The 17,348-nt window shown below is 40.7% G+C and overlaps 2 protein-coding genes across 3 annotated transcripts; both read left to right on the top strand.

Annotated features, from left to right (window-relative positions):
• The first annotated feature begins 923 nt into the window (after positions 1-923).
• Positions 924-4,347, top strand: zgc:113307 (lumican). The gene is given in 4 exon segments (XM_027012934.2): positions 924-1,084; positions 1,086-1,534; positions 1,786-2,103; positions 4,196-4,347. Coding segments are annotated over 4 exon segments (1,080 nt in total).
• A 5,486-nt stretch (positions 4,348-9,833) lies between these two features.
• prelp (proline/arginine-rich end leucine-rich repeat protein) lies at positions 9,834-17,348 on the top strand. Of its 2 annotated transcripts, none has more exons than XM_027012922.3 (3): positions 9,834-10,026; positions 13,461-14,443; positions 14,622-17,348. In XM_027012922.3, exons 2-3 carry the CDS (start codon positions 13,465-13,467, stop codon positions 14,786-14,788), a joined length of 1,146 nt encoding a protein of 381 aa, XP_026868723.2. In that variant the 5' UTR covers positions 9,834-10,026; positions 13,461-13,464; the 3' UTR covers positions 14,789-17,348. The 2 variants fall into 2 exon arrangements, with proteins under 2 accessions (XP_026868723.2, XP_026868724.2); XM_027012923.3 differs by lacking the exon at positions 9,834-10,026 and adding an exon at positions 10,078-10,307.

Below are 17,348 nucleotides of genomic sequence, written 5' to 3'. Positions count from 1 at the left end.
GCTGAGAAAAGAGAGGTAAGCACCGCATTGATAGGAATGAGATTCATCTTGAGATTAGGCTGTTTCTAAATGATGTGAGGAGGAAAAGATGATTCAATGTTAGCAGAAAATTGGTGAGCATTTTTTTTCTCTTCTGCTGGATAGGTCTGAGTTAATAGACTTTGCCTATGTAAAATAAACTGATATTTCAGTAAGAATGAGTAATACACTTGTTACGGGACACCCCCCGCCCTCCCAAGAGTCACGTGGTATGGCCTGCCGTGTGCAGGGGGGTTCACCGTCATTTGTAGCCACGCCCTCCGTGATTGCACGCACCTGCACGGGGTTTACCGTCATGTGTTTTGTCTGTCTATTTCAACCTCTGCTAGTGCGTGCATCTTGTTGGTCATTGTTTGCTAATGTATGTCAAACGTTTGTGTAGTCACTGTTAAATGTTGCTGTAGCCTGTGTACAGTTAAATGTAAAATCATGTCCGTCTTTAATGTTTTGTGTGAGTGCCACCGTCATAGTATGTGTTCTGTGTCAATAAATGTCTTTCACTATCGAGGGAGTCTGTGCGTCCTGCTCCACGCCCATTGGCACTTGGGCCAGCAGCAACGTTACAACACTAGAATACAGCTAATGTTGTAAGGAAGCAGACTGGCAAAAAATAGCATTGTTTTAAAAAACTTGGTGAGCTAAGAATGAAGTAAAATGATTTCCATCATACCTCAAAATTTGACGAGCTACTGAGAGAACAACATGACTACCTGCCTTGCTGTCTCCCAGATGACATAGGTGGAAACTGCCATTTATCACAACGAGACTTCCTGCCATTTATATGTTTAGAAAGATGCCTCCTGTGCACCCTCTAATATTAAACTGCATGCGGGGCACAACATGTCATTACTGTCTGTTTTTGTTTAACTTAGACAGTGTAACCAATGGACATCAGGCCACTACTTCTAATACTCTCTGCGTGTGGGCTATCGCAGGCTGCAACCTCAGACTTGGATTATGGAGGCGTGCCTCTGTGGATCAACCGGTTCCGGGGGGAGCGCAGCGTGTTCACTCTGAGGGGTCGGATGGACCCCGGCTGGTTCCGGGCAGAGTTGCCCTCCAGAATGTGACTGTCCAATCCAGTGGCCCACTGCTTTGTACTGTGAACACAGGGGTCTGGGCAGGCTTCCTGCAGGCCTTCCATCCAGGACTGAATACCTCTTTCTCCAAGGTAACATGATCAATGGCTTTGGCTCTGGTGTTTTCACCAATGCCACCATCTTACGCTGGCTGTTCCTGGACCGCAACCAGCTTCTTAGCAAGAAGCTCGACAGGATGCCACTGTCTAGTCTGACCCGATTTGTGAACCTCTTCATTAACCACAACAACCTGACAGAGGTACCAGCAGGGCTGCCCAGTACACTCAGGCAGCTGAGATTGGCATACAATCATATTGAGAAAATTTCCTCTGGAACATTCCAGAATCTGACAAACCTGAACCTGCTTCTGTTGCAAGGCAACCAGCTGAAGACTCTTGGAGAGAATGATTTCAAAGGTATGTGACATTTATCACAGTGGATTTGTTGCACAAGCAGTTTTGATGCAAGACTTACTCCTTCCTCCTTATGACTGAGGTCAAACAAAGAACTTCTTCTCTGACAGTTTTTTCAATGCATTTCTTAATTTCTTAAAAAAAAATCCTTAGACATTTTCTCCAAAATAGAAAAGAGTGAATTAGTGGCCACAACCACAACACTTGCAAGTATAAATTATTCTGAAGCATCTGTCTGTCATGTTTATCGCCAGGCCTTTCCATCCTTAACCTAATGGACCTCAGCCACAACCACCTGGACACTTTCCCCAAGCATCTGCCTCCATCTGTTCAGCAGCTTTACCTCTCCGGCAATGTCCTGACAGGCATGTCATCAGACAGCCTCCAGGGCTTCAGTGGGCTCCACTATTTGCGTCTCAACCACAATCAGCTGAAAAGTGAAGTTCTGCACCCCAGTACCTTCAACGTCACCTCTCTAGTTGAGCTGGATCTCTCCTACAACCAGCTCACCCAAATCCCAGTTGTTCCCACCACCCTGCAGTACCTTTACTTGGAGGTCAACAACATCGGAGGTGAGATGATAAAAATGCAGACTGATCTAAAACATTAGGGCTTATTTCTTAATGGAGGTCACCTCTGTCCTCCTGGACTGCTGTCATTTGTGGTGGCCCTGAGCCAGTTCATGGTTTGAGAGCAGAATAATGATTGATTCAGGAGCAACATGTAATAATACATTTAGAACATAATACTTTTAAAGCTCTCCAATGATTCATATCATAAATGAGGAGTAATGCAGGTAATAACATAGGCTTGCTATAATCACCCAAATCTGGCACACACAACAGCAGGAAGAGGAGGACCTGTGTGAACAAGGACAACCACCACAGGCTACGAGTGATCACCTGCTATGAGCAGCTGATGCCACAGCTGGGTTTTGTCTTACCGGTCCACTCAGCAGCCCCCTCTAGTGCAGGTTCCTGAAATGAACAAGCATAAAGTGGAAAAACAGGCACTTTTAGCACAGTGGTCTGAAAGGATTCTGCAGTGACCCTCTCTTGAGGTCTACAAAGTTGGCATGGCAGTCCAACAGTGAATTAGCTGCTTAATTTAAATGTGCACTATACAAGGCCATCATTCTTCTGAAGAATTGCCTTTGAGGTCGTAGTTGAAAACTGGCTGGAATTCATGCATCCAGTAGGTCTTGTGCTGTCTGACGACTGAAATCTATTATGAGGTTTGCTTGCTGCACGGCTGAATTCGAGAGGAAAACCATGCCGTCAGACTCGTGAACTCATCCTTGGCATGCGAACATCAACACTCGGGACTAAACGGTCAGTGAGAAAAATCATGGAAAATGTGACATGTTTAGAGGGTAAAGAAAAGACTCCCTCTCCGTTGAAAGCACTTGTCACAGTTACAAGAGACAAGCTACCCTGAGAGAGACATGAGCTGGTCAGCGAGGGAAAGTGGGTTAGCTGACGAACTGGGAGGAATGGATGGGGGAGGGGGGGCGTCATCTGGAAACATCTGTGAACACTCCAGCAGGATTCCAGCAGTGCCAAAAGCACTCTTTGTTCCCTCCCCCCTCCCCTCTTCTTGGGAGCATACCGTCTTCACTCATGAGCAGCACAAAACGTCTACACGAGAATCTTTCAGTCAATAGCACTTATAATTCCCTCAATGTTGAACGGGAAAACAGAACCTTTCTTGTTTAATTGTGGGTTTGCTGAAATCAATAGTATTTCTGACTGATTTACAAAGCAGGCTAGTAATGAGAGCAGCAATAATGAGGTGCCATGTAACTTGTGTTTATAACAAACGGCATTTATGTAAGATGCTGTGGGTTAGGAGCTCAGACATCAACCTGCCAGTTCGACCTTCTAAATGCTGACAGACAGAGAGAACATTCTAGCCTGCCACTTCAAAAGGAAGAATGTTTTAATCCACAAAGCCCTGCTGGCAAGAGGAGAGAATGTGTGCCTATTTTCCAAAAGAGATATTCAACAGACATTACACCAAATACATGCATCAACAGTAAGTTCAAACATGAGCAGACAGGTCTGTCACATATACAATCATTCAATGCCTAACTTTCAGTGAGAAGACATCTTCTTGCAGTGTCCAAAACGACTCGAACTCAGCAGTTCCAGGCTGACGGAGAACACTTTCCTTTCCCGGTGGCATAACACCATGAGCAACAGTGCATGTACACGTGATTCCACTCAAATGTGGAGTCTGGAGAAGCAACTTCTGCACAGTTGATTCTTAGTGCTTCTAAGAAGATGATGAAAGCCTGAAAATCCCTATTTCCCAGCCTTGGTTAATATGATAGTGTGTATCATAGAAACAGCACAAACAAGGTCCATACAGATTACACAGCTTTGAATTCCAGTACTGGAGACCCAGTGCAGTGCATAGCCATTGCATCCTATGCATTAACAAAATCGCCACCTATTGCACATATTACTTCCTCTGCTCTACCACACTGACTCGTCAGCTTTTACCTCATTATGAAAGCATTCAGGAGTTGAATCATTGGTACTCTTTATATATTGTTGAAGTACAGGACATCAGGCGTTACAGCGAGACATCAGAGCAGCTGTGATGGAAAAGGTCTATGTTCATTATGTCTAAGTTTTTTATTATTGTTATTGCTTCTTACAGAATTTAACGTGAGCAGCCTCTGCCAGACGGTTGGTCCAATGTCATATTCTCATATGAAGATACTTCGCCTGGATGGAAATAAAATGGCAGAATATCAGATGCCCCCTGACTGGGTGTACTGCCTCAGAGTCATTCACAACTTTTATATCTGACCTACTCCAACAACACCCACCTATACCTTACCTAACTTAATGGTACATTACACTTTTATAGCCCTGGGGGTGCAGAAGGGAGGGACAGCTAAATGACCAAAAGAGTGGAGTTTGGAAGATGGGACAACTATCAGACCAGCCGAGGAGCCCAGGTGTGTAGGGGTGGATGACCTGGGAGCCCAGGTGGGTGTGTAGGGGTGGAGGAAAGGAGAGAGATTAGAGGGAACAAGAGTGAACATGATGAGGAGAATCATGAACTAAATGCGACTTACTAAAAATGGTACATCGTTCAGCTTCAGATACTTAAAGGTCCTGAAAATTTTAGATGTACAACTGGATACTTGAATCATTTTCAATTTTCATGATAGTATTCCGTGGCAGTGGCGGGTGTGGCTGAGCGTTGCCTGCGGGACGGAGAAATGACCTGGATGAAACTTGCCAGGACTCATAGACAGGACTTGGGTAACATATTGCCAGGACTCATAGACAGAATCCTCAGGTAACAAATTCTGGAAATGCTTGAAAAGATATAATTCAAAAGTGCTTTAAATAATGAAGGGGAGAAGCTATTGTATATGGTTTGTAAGATAAATGTTTTGCTTTTACATATCAATTGGAAATCAATGCTAAGCATGGTGCTTTCTGTGACCCCTTCTTTGTAGCAGTTTTAAGTCTGGAAATGTAGACAGATTCCACACATAACTGTATCATAGTTGCTAATCATTACATTCTAAAATTTTTAGTCTGAAAATTGAAAGGCGGTCCCATGTATTTAACCATAATAAATATCAAATAGACAAAGGCAGTTGTTTTGCTTATAAAAGGAGGTATAACACCAAAGTTTACAAATAAATTCTAAAATAGATTCAAATTACATTCACAGAGTTTTCCAGCAGAAACACAACAAATTATGTTAATTTCTTTCATTGGGTAGGCTGTTTAGAAATAAATAAAATACAAAAAAAAGTTTTAAAAAATAATTTTACTAACAGAAAGCTCTCAATGGTGGGGCTGGAAAATTGAAAATGTACAAAAGCAACAAGCTTGTATACACTTGAAAAAGGTTCAAGGAATTAAGGAATTCCAATCCATTGCCAAGGCTTTAACCAAAAGGAATTGCTTTCTTATTAGTAAAAAGTAGTCTTCTCTCCATCCCTTCAGAAAACATCTGATTCTAGAAGCTATAACATTCCATTGCAGTTGTACAAGCCTTTTAAGCCATTGGCTCTTGGTTATCACCATGGAAACATTATTGTCATTTCTGAATCACATTTCCAAAAACAGAAAAAGAGAAAGACCAGGTCCTTGGATTTAAATTTACTAGAACAAAAACACTGAAAGATCAGGACTCATGCTCTCTATGCCACCACCTAACAGTGAGTGACCATGAAAAGTAAATGTTGGTAGATTATTTGTATCAGACTGATACCTGACTACATATTAGAACTACATACATTTCTGGGTAATTATGTTTTATTAAAAGTTGCATTAAATTTGGATTGATTTTATTAGCTCATGGTGGCTTTTTTGTTGTATTGTTCCCTCGATAATGCAGCTCTTTTGTATCTATGAAACCTGTTACTAGAATAATAGAATAGACTTCTGACAGTGAGGCATTATCTGTTACCAGGTCAGAGCAAGACATGGTAACACACTGGCTGTCTCTAATGTGCAGAAGGGAAGGAATGTGATGGATCAAAAACTTTCCTGAGATCATCAGCTTTCTCTTTCTACCAGTTCGTGAATGCCTGGAGCAGAAAGAAATTCATGAATGGTTTGAATTTAATTTCTGAGGAGAGAATTATTCTGTTTTCCTCCCTTCAAACCGAGTCCAGGCACTCCAAGCAGGCCGAAGTACACAGAGTCATCTGGCAAGATGAACGAGCTCAGATGTTTCCCTTCGAGAAGCTTCTGAGCTTGTTTATTCTTTTTGGGCCACGTTTTGGGAACTACGGACCAGAGTGGGAGCCTGTAAACTAAGCATTTGCTATCCTTCAGCCAGAAAATGCAATGAAGCCTCAGTCAGAAGCTGTGTTTGTTCTGCTGAAGTTGGTATCTTGAATGTACACTAATAGCCACATAACTTCTTAAAATTGAGTCTCAGCCTCTTCTTGTTAGTATCCATTGTTCCAAAAAACCTTCCCATATATCTTGGAGTTGCTATCTTTCATGGTGCATTTGTTGGAGTTGTGTCATTTCCCACTGGAGCTCATGGGGAAGTATTTGCAGATGCATAGCTCATACTCCTTCTGGACCCAACCTTGGCTTGGACCCTAGCCTTCAACATCACCATGATGACAAGAAGAGCCTCTCAGTTCCCTGCTCATGTGCTCAGAGACACACAAACCAGGCCCAGCTCTTTAGATATATTCGTGATTACAGTTTAGTTGCAAAAAGTCCCTTCACAGCCCACCACACTCTAAATTGATCACAGCCGATTTCCTGTTAACTATCACTATTGCTTCCAAAATCTCCGAGCAATGCATTATTATTATTATTATTATTATTATTATTATTATTATTATTATTATTATTATTATTATTATATAACATAACTGGTTTTGTAAGATTATGGAAAGTTGTCAAACATACAGTTTTTTTCAACTGAATATAGTATATTTCAAGTTATTTGTGGCAATAAGTTATTGCAGCAAAGTCTAGACTATTAAACGTTACCGTGTGGGCGTGACTTTTTTCCTGTTTGATGACTGCATAGCAAATGTTAAGCATCTGCTTGTGGGTCACACATACAGACCTATATAGTGAAACTATAGGACCAACACTCTGACGGAGGAAAATCAACAGTTGTTCATTACATCAGAGAGAATCAACACTGAATCCAAAAATATTACTGTGAACAGTGTTGCATCAGTGCTTGGTGGAGTCCTTCATGAAATTCATTGACAAGCAAGATTTCAGTTGTTGCCCCATATGCTTCCTGTGCCTGCACTGGCAGACGTCCACATCAGCACACATCTGTAAGGCAGACAGTACCAGAGTGTGAGGGCGCACACGTGTGTGGGTGCACATGGTTATAGTGCATACCTGCGTGTCTGAGTGTCTGCCCAGGCCTGCACATGTTTTATAGGACATGCTGTGCAGTTTAAAGTAGATTTTGCTCAGGCAAGCCGCTCCCAGTCTAGTATCTTGCACAATGTGTGTGTGTGTGTGTGTGTGTGTATGTGGGCGTGTACATGTGGCTGTGGGTGTGTGTGTGCTTTCAAGCTAAGACCGAATAAAAGCATTACTGCCATACGTCAAATACACCCTGAATCCATTTAAATCCAGTAAAAATAAGAAAGAAAAGGTGGATTTGATCATTCTCAAACAGGCATAGTATTAGAATCCATAACCTGACATATGTCTTATTTGACACAGTCCTTAAGCTTTTTAATAACAGATGAGAATTGGCAATACATAATCAAGTTTAATGTGTCCAGAAAATTGCCACCATTGTTTCCCTACTTTCAAGGAGGAATGTTTATTATGTTTTCAGGGCTGCCAGGCCAGATTTACACTTTGAAGGGCTATTATCAAATGTCTTCTAGAGCTTAGAGCACATGGACAAAATGTTTCCGCTGCTACTCCCAGGAAACTGATGGTGATAAACCTTTTACTAGATCCCTGAGCTTATAGCTGTTCGTATTATTTCTGAAAACCTTTTCAGTTTAAACTCAGCACTTGACCAAAATACAGTTTCCATGTTGTTAGTTTTGGTGTACTTTTATTCATATTTATTCTTCAACATAATTCAATTTATTTCACAGTGAATTATAAACAGAACTCCCAGAAATATGTACCGTGCAGACAAAATGCCAAAAGTCAGCCAAAGTCTGGTCAAGAGGTGTCAGAGGCAAACCTCTGACAAAACTGAAGTGTCTGTTCCTTTAAGAGGCTTAACTTCAGCTGTAGTCAGTTATGTCCCTGATGTGCCTGTTGAAAATGTTAAACTGTGATCAAGGCACTGGGCAGACTGACCCTCACCACATGAGAAAGAACATGTGAAAACTCCATAGCCCTGTCTCCTTTATCTCAAACAGTTACCTTCAGCAACCAGTTGAAAAAATGACTAGCTGAGCAACAGATAAATAACGGCAAATGTTTGAAATAATGTGTGGCAAAGCCAGTTTACAGATTTTAGAGATTAATTCAGAAGGCTTTACAGAATCTTAGTCCAAGCAGAAATCCTGACTACAGAAATTCCTCTGAAAACCACAATAATGGACATCTACCAAAAATTACATTTGATACATTTCATTGGAGAAGAGATTTATAAATGGTCATAATACATTTATAATCTACTTTAGGGAGCACCAAGTAAGGGCAATGAGATGCCTGTGATTCAGCTGGGGTTCAAGCGTCATCTCTGGCATGTGCTGTTTGTGGCAATAAACCCCAGAGTATGTAAGTGGCTATGGGACTGTGAGAGACACACACAGCACTATTCTTTTCTAACTGTTGCATTATATCCCAGCCTACTAACGTCTCCATAAAGAGGTGATAAACTTGAGGGCTGAATGTTCTACTCCTGGTGTGTTGTGACCCTTGACATTGTTGAGAGGGTCTGGGGGTATTTTAATAAAGAGGGCATTATAAGCTCTGCCCTCCTGGGTCAGTGGTGCCATTATAAGCTCTGCCCTCCTGGGTCAGTGGTGCCATTATAAGCTCTGCCCTCCTGGGTCAGTGGTGCCATTATAAGCTCTGCCCTCCTAGGTCAGTGGTGCCATTATAAGCTCTGCCCTCCTGGGTCAGTGGTGCCATTATAAGCTCTACCCTCCTGGGTCAGTGGTGCCATTATAAGCTCTGCCCTCCTGGGTCAGTGGTGCCATTATAAGCTCTGCCCTCCTAGGTCAGTGGTGCCATTATAAGCTCTACCCTCCTGGGTCATTGGTGTCATTATAAGCTCTGCCCTCCTGGGTCAGTGGTGCCATTTTGTGACAGCAAAATCTGTTGAAACCAACTACCCTTCAAAACTATGCTGACACATATTCACCTGTGATAGTGGGTGTGCTTGATCTCTGCTCTCTGGGGGGGGGACATGTGGGTTCAGCTAATGACCATCCACACAAAGCCTTCAGCTGCAGGGAGGGAGGAAAGCAGCTGCCCACACAGAAAGCCACACCCCCAAAAGGAAGCTTGTGCAGTGCATGTATGTTTTTATGTATTAAGATCAGGCAAAATCATGCAAGCTTGTAATCAACAGCATGTCAAACCCAGAAGGAAAGAGTCTCCCAGGGCTCTGCAGTATTGTGGAAATTAAATAAAAGGCACATGAAAATTTGGCCAAGTATCTTTGTGACTGGACAATACACAGTGTTGAAGGGTTGCAGAAAATTATCATGAAAGCCCTTTCTTCACCCACAAACAGAGAGAGAGACAGAGACGGAAAGGGAGCAAGAAAGCTATGAGAGCAAATACTCTTGTGAGGGCATTTAGACTTTAGCTCGGGCCCATTCCTTAAGGGTGGGAGAGAGAGTCGTTATTGTTGACCTTCCAAGTGAAAAGCAGTAAAGGAGTGATCCAATAGGCAGCCTGTTCAAAAGAGAAGTGCAGGGGCAGCAGAGAGGAGAGAGAGAGAGAAAGAGAGGGAGAAAAAGGGAGGAGAAAAAGTGAGAAACTTTTAGTGTGCAGGAGAAAACTTAAGAAGACCCATAAAAAGAGGGCAGGTACCCAAAGCAGGTAAGAAACATTTTGTTCTTGTGCCCTTTTCTGAAGGTGGGAGAGCTCAGAGAAACATCTAGTGTCATAGAGAATAAAACTACAGAGAAAATGTGTTGCCTAGGGGACATGTAGGTCTTGGCAAGCGCATGCAGTGTCTCTCTGTTTCTATAGAAACCCTCTACCCCCAGACTGGCACTCCCCTCCCAGACCTTAGCATTTTGTTCAAGGAACATTCAGTTGGAACTTTCTGGACACCACTGCTCTCTTGTTGTGTACCAGTTCCATGTGTCAAAGTAAAGGCAAGTACATGGGTCTTCATTTATCTGATGCTGATGTAACCATGTAGGACATGCACATTTTGGTGGAGGCTTATAAAAACAATAGTAGTGGTTTGTTTGACAGAGATGAGATCATTTCTGCTGTTTAAAACAGAAGCTTTTTCTCTGGTCTTAGAACTATGTTTTGTTTTTTGTTTTTTAGATTTCTGATGTCTAGCAAGTACTTCTTTACTAGATCATTACATGGCTTGTTCCCTATAAGGTTCTTCTCTGTTTAAATTCTGTTGGTTGGTTTTCAGAGGGAACTCTGACTGCTTTAAGCATCAACAAATCCAAAAGTGACAATTGCAGCATTATTTCTGATGTTACTCAAATATGTGATGAAATCATTTCTCCAGTCTTTAAAATCAGGCACATTGAGACTAATAAGGACACAAATCAACTATAAGGCTTGTTTCTTGTTTTCACCTGTCCGACTATATATATACATACAACATTTATGGGCAAGTCTGACAATATTCACTACATCGTTACATAAGATTTTTTTTGCCTTAACATAATCGAGTGAAGAAGCCTCATGTTGTAACTTTGAATCAAGGTTTCAGTGGTGGTATTTCCTGATAATGTAATAGCTCTTAACAGAATTAAAACTACAGATGAATATGAATCAGATGATTACAACCCAAACTTCCATGATGACCTCTGAGCACTCAAATCTGTGTAGTTAAACCTCTTTGTAAGTCCCTAACTTCAGACAACAATGTGATTGAACACATTTTTTAAGGGCAATGGGGAAAGAACAAACCATTATCACAACTGAAAAGGATAAGACCGTTGGGAAGAAAAGTACAGATTTATTTATATTGGCTAAGCAAACAGAATTGTCCCTTGTTATTTGAGAGCAGCTAAATATGTATTTGTAATCTTTGTATATCAAGCCCTGATCAATACAAAACCCTATCATCATTCAAAAATGTAGTTATTTACTTAGCATAAGCTACCATTATATAATTCTCATATTTTTCAACGATGACATCATTATTATATCTGGAGTTTCTAAACCCTTTGCCAGTCCGTTAAAAATACTTAAAGGCATGATGCCTGTACCGGTCACTTTAGGTTACCAGTTACCTTAATCAGTTACCGTAAGCCAAAGATATGATCACTCCCAGTCCTTGTTGTGTACATTTAAAGAGGATTTTATTAAATGATTAGCTTTTTCAATGGCAGCTATACTCTACTCAGCCCCATCTAAAGCATGCATTTAGCTGAATTAATAAACAGACCCTTATTTTCTCAGGCTTCCATGTTCCCTCGGCTCTGCCCCCATGGCCTGGCCTTTGTGATGAAGCTACTGTCACTCAGCCAGAGGGTTTGAGCCAAACATCTGATTGTGATCATTTGTAGGGGACTGCCAGGAGTCATAATGTATGTGTCCATCTAGGGTTAGTGCTCATGTGTCCAAATAATCATGTTTATAAATCTATGAAAGGCAAACTTTATGCTTATTAGCTGGGAACTCTCTCTCTCTCTCTCTATATATATATATATATGATCACCTATTGTTTTCTCATGCTTTACATCAGTGTCAATGCCTATAGACATCAGTGGCCAGTGGCTTAAGAGTGTGATATTGGGGCTGAACCATAGTTTGAATAATATATTATCATGATTCATAAATGTTTCATTTATTTCCCAAAGTTGGCATCCTTCACTAGTGAAAGATTTTCAAAATACACATTGCACATCTGGCAGTAACTCCTGTGTGTGTGTGTGTGTGTGTGTGTGTGTGTGTGTGTGTGTGTGTGTGTGTGTGTGTGCAAAAAACAGATGCATGCCATTATGTTCTTAACAGTTTCAATAAGTGATCAAATAAATCACCATAAGTCATGAATCATATTTCCAGTGAAAATAAATAGGTGATTCCCACTGTTGACAGATAAGCCACGCTATTGACAGCTGACACAGCTCTAGTCATGTGTAAGAGGAAGCCAGCATGCAGTATGATGTAACACATTATATAATACATTACAACACATCATATTGACATGGCTCCCTGCTTTAAAACCTGACATATGCTGTTGTGGTAAAGATTCGGTAAAAGACACTGTAGTTAAGATGCATTAACAGTTTTAGAGACCTGAAGATTATACATAGCTCATTACTTTAGAAGATTTCTCCCCATTCGAGTGGAAGAATGAACGCTTTCTTTCTTTTATTTTTCCAAAAGTCTCTCTTCAGCATTGCCATAACATGCTGAAGAATTTTGGGAAAATATAAGCACCTACTTCTTTTTGATGATGACTAGACATGACCAGTTTGTTGCCTGCAAAATCCTGCTGACCCCATAGACCAAGCAAGACTATTTTGCATAGAATTGGTAATTAAAGATGGAAAACTGACTTGTGTGTTCCTGACTTGTGTGATTGTGCATGCCTTTGCAGAGATATCGCTTGGTAATTGAAATAATTCAGGCCCATATGTTGCACAAGCAAGCTATCGACCTTTGAAGCTGTGTTCCCTCTGGCAAACTATGTCTCAGATGTGTGGTGAGCAGAGAAGCAGAAAGCATAGCAATCCTATGACCACTGGTCACCAGTTTCCTCTGAGATTTCCTGAGCCATTGGGACTCTGCTGTTTCCCTTGTTGAGACTATCTCTCATAGGTTCTGCTTTGCACAAAGGGGCCTTTATCTGGAGATCTATGCCCAGAGCCTGGAAGAGAACCAGGGAAATTTAGTGCTGCGAGGTTATTTAACATCCAGGAAAATTTGTACAACCCCAACTCAAAGGCTGGCAATGTCTGGAACGCACAGACTGTGGAACCACTTGGGACCACTTGCACACATCTCTCTGGAAATCTGTCTGCCTGAGATTATGAGTTCTGTGTTTTTTCTATGAACAGGAATTGGTGTTTCATATCAGTTACATAACCATGCTATAGAAATACACATAAATGTTAAAAGCTCAAATTATTCCCACAGGTGTGTGAGGTTTATGTTGACTGAGATTTAGTGTAAAATTTGTAATAAGATCGTCCTTCAGCAAGTTATTTGCAGTTGTGATCTTCATTTGTTTTAAAATACCATGAATTGCTTGATAGTTGAAACTATAGTTTATTAAAGCTTGAATATAGTGATACGATAGGATGGACTCTATTTCTCATTTGACTCAGGACGATGAAGGCTGGGTTAGGATTCTGCTCTTTGCTGGTCCTTCTTCTGGCCACAGATGTCTGGGGGCAGCGGAGGAGGCCACGACCAAAGCCCCCCACCACCAGGAAACCTGTTCCTCCCGCCCCAAGGAAACCTTCTCCTGCACCTCCCAAGACTGATCTTGAGCCCCGGGAGCCCACTGACTTTCCGCCTCCTATCCTTGGCCCACCTTCTTCATTCCCAGACTGCCCAAGGGAATGCTTCTGTCCCCCTTCCTACGCAAATGCCCTGTACTGCGAGAACCGCAACCTCCGCAAGGTTCCAGTCATCCCGCCCCGTACCCATTATCTCTACCTACAGAACAATTTCATTGACCAAGTGACTGCAGATTCTTTCAGTAATGCCACAGATCTCAAGTGGTTAAACTTAGGGAACAATCGCATTCGCTCCATAGAGAAACAAGTGTTTGAGAAGGTGCCAAATTTGTTGTATCTCTATATAGAGAGGAACCAGCTGAAAGAAGTGCCAAGTGATCTTCCACGTGGCTTAGAGCAGCTGAGACTAAGCCGCAATCAGATCTCAAAGATCGCTCCAGGTGCTTTTGGCAAGATGCAACACCTAATTCTACTGGACTTGCATCATAATCGGATCAGCGACAGCAATCTGGGCAAAAATGTCTTCAAAGACCTTACAAGCCTTATACAGCTCAATCTGGCTAACAACATCCTCAGGAAGATGCCCGCAAATGTGCCAGTCAGAATTTACCAGCTGTTCTTAGACAGGAACAACATCGAGGACATTCCACAAGGCTATTTCAAGGATTTTACAAACATAGCCTTCATTAGACTCAACTATAACCAGCTGACTGATAAGGGCCTCCCAAAGATGGTGTTCAATATTAGCACATTGTTGGATTTGCACTTGGCTCACAACAAACTTGCAAACGTTCCACTGTTCAGTGCCCACCTGGAGCATCTACACCTCAACAACAACAATATCGAGAGTGAGTTATAGGAGACTACCGTCTCACCCTTTCACTCACTTATCCTCTCATCCAATCATACACTCAACCGCTCACCCTCTCATTCAGTTACCCACCTTTGTTGTGCTGTCACTACATTTTAACGTAAATACTTTGCAAAACTAACTTTGCTAAATGAACCATTGTCTTCTCCCTCTAGGAATAAATGGAACAGAGATCTGTCCCTTTAGCATGAGTGAGGATGTCCATGATTTCAGCAGCGTCCCCAAGCTGAGGTACTTGAGGCTGGATGGGAATCAATTGAGCCCCCCCATTCCCATGGAGGTCATCATGTGCTTCAGACATCTCCATTCCATAGTGATATAGGAGAAGTCTGAAATCTCCTAAAAATAAAGTTCTTGAACGCGTTCATGCATATGTATGCACAGCTCTCCTGTCCACTTGACGGTACTGATTGAATCAAGCAGTACTATGGGAAACACAAGGAAATGATAACGTAAAGGTTTTTTTTTTAATACTTTCAGGAATGTTTTCTGAGCTTTAAATATCATATTTATTAAACAAATATGAAAAAATGCTGCAAGCATGGATATTTCTGCTTTAAAGATATCACTTTTGTCTATATCCTTGTGGTGCATCAATATTAACTACTATTAAATATCTATGAAATGAAGGCGCATTAAGTGACATACATTGCTATCTAAAGTGTAGTTATGAATCTAGAAAGGATAATATTTAAACATGAATGTACTGGAACAGCAGAATATAAGGGGAAAGATTAACACTATTAGAAGTAGTTAAAAGGGAGGCAGAGACAATTGGAAAACTACAAGAGGGGATAACGTGACTACCATGTAGTTAAAATGTCCGTAATGTTCCTGTGTCTGTTAGGTAACATAAAACATATATGTATTGCCTTCACCTGGTATGCATCTTTTCTTTATAAATAAATTCTGTGCTTTATCACAGTGTTCTCTGAAGGCTCACATGATCAATTAATCAATGATCAATGCTTTTATGCTTCTATAAATGTGTAAGCTTCACACATTCCAAGATAATGTTCAATCTATGTGTCAGAGGAAAAGAGAGATAACAGTCTATTGAGGATGATAACATGATGTGTCAAGTCAATTAAAATGTAATATTTCTAAATTGTTATAGTGTAACGACTAGAACACAATTTCAAGATTATCTGTGTTTTTCATGTTTTCATGCATTTTCTACTTACCACTGCCACCTGGTGGTAGGAAAAGCACGCAGCTGATACAATCAGAGAGAATATTCTAGGCATGTGCTAAAATGCCTGCACGCAGTGCCCAGATTTTTGTGTGTGCGTTTTTAACCTCAACAGAATGTGACATAATACCATATTAGTGGCCCTTCCTTCTTCATGCAAGGTGCTTTTGTTTACACTTCTCCATATCAGGTTGAAAACAACCAGTTTTTAGACACAGTCCTGCATGTTAATACATGCCTGTCAGTCACTTAATTAGAACGCTTTAGCCAGTGCTTGAAGTGTGGGGGAAAAAAAACAAACACTTTGTTGGGCGAGCTTTCTGCCCTGTTGTGGGGTGTGGGCCTAGGCAGGGTCATGTTGGTTGCCCTCGATAGTGATCAAATTCCAGTGATTTCCGTTTTAAACTATGTCATTTCAGTGATAGCACTAAATTAAGCTGCATTGACCTTTCTAAAAAAATCAGACAGAAAAGTGACTGTGAATATTTAATAACGAAAGAATTTTAGTCAGAGAATGCTGAAGATGATGATGATATTCAGTATAACAGCACTAAAAAGCTACTGTGTGATGTTACTGGGTAATACTAGTACATAACAGTACAACAGAATACAATTGAGTCTACTGCCAAGTTTAGCTGCTTGCTTGTCGAATGTAAATTTAAGATCAAATCCTAAATTTATGTTAAAATTAGCGCTTGACTAATAAAATAAATTAAGTAATGAAATACAATCATGCTAGGGACGTGGTGACAAGGAAGCTAGTTAAATAATGAGAATGTTGTTCCTCAAATGGTATCAGGCAAATTTGATCTCCATTACACATATGTGGGTTTATAATCTGCCACACTAACACATGCAGAGGAAGTCGGAGAGGCCTCTTATATGATGATGTCAAAACAGTCCAAAATGTGTGGACGTTTTTAATGACAGACAAAATGATTTTCCTTCCAGTAATGACTGGTGCCACAGAAAACCTAGCAGAGAGTTAGCTTATTTAAATAAAGAAAAACCCTGCAATGTTTGATGATGTTGTACACGATGTTCCCTTTTGAAAATCAGAGCGTGAATCATTACCCCCTTCACGACTTCCACCAAAAATGTAAGTGGGATTTCACAATATACGATCATTATTTAGGAATGTTTATCAGTTTCTTTTAATATTTTATTTTCTGCTTAAGAAAGACAGACACTGTAGTCAGTGCAATAAAGAATAATTTTCATGTAATTCAGAATTAATCTTCCATAGGTTCTGCTCCTGTGTGCTATTTCTTCTCTCTTTTTTTAGTTTTCCATGAAGAGATATGAGAAAATCATATTTGGTCACATACAGATACATCTGGTAACAAAGAGTATGAAAAATTACCAAAGAAAAATGAAATTATGTTACTTTTCCAAACATATTTAATAAATATGTTCAGTAACAAGATCTAAGGAAGATCAAAAAAGAAAAGCCAAATAAAATGACACATAAAAGCAATCTTGTGTAATCTACATTTTCCACTTCTCTTTTAGAAGTATGCATACCATGCCACAGCTAATAGCAAAACGTAGACATGATTATTGTACTGTACATTTTTACTCACATTAAAATACAACTGTGCTGTCATACAACTGTGCTGTCAATAATTTTCTTAATTATTATTTTTTTTAATTTCACATTTCTCTGAATAAAATCCAAGTACAGGTACAA

The sequence above is a fragment of the Electrophorus electricus genome, chromosome 22 (assembly GCF_041902795.1).
Source record: "Electrophorus electricus isolate QZ-2024a chromosome 22, ASM4190279v1, whole genome shotgun sequence".
NCBI classification, from domain to species: domain Eukaryota; kingdom Metazoa; phylum Chordata; class Actinopteri; order Gymnotiformes; family Gymnotidae; genus Electrophorus; species Electrophorus electricus.
Note: the sequence above shows the minus strand (reverse complement) of the source record. Positions and strands in the feature narration are given on the sequence as shown.

Coding starts and splice junctions, on each gene's coding strand:
- prelp (XM_027012922.3), top strand. CDS start 13,465: ATGAAGGCTGGGTTAGGATTCTGCTCTTTGCTGGTCCTTCTTCTGGCC. Junction 14,444..14,621: donor CAACAACAACAATATCGAGA/GTGAGTTATAGG, acceptor TTCTCCCTCTAG/GAATAAATGGAACAGAGATC.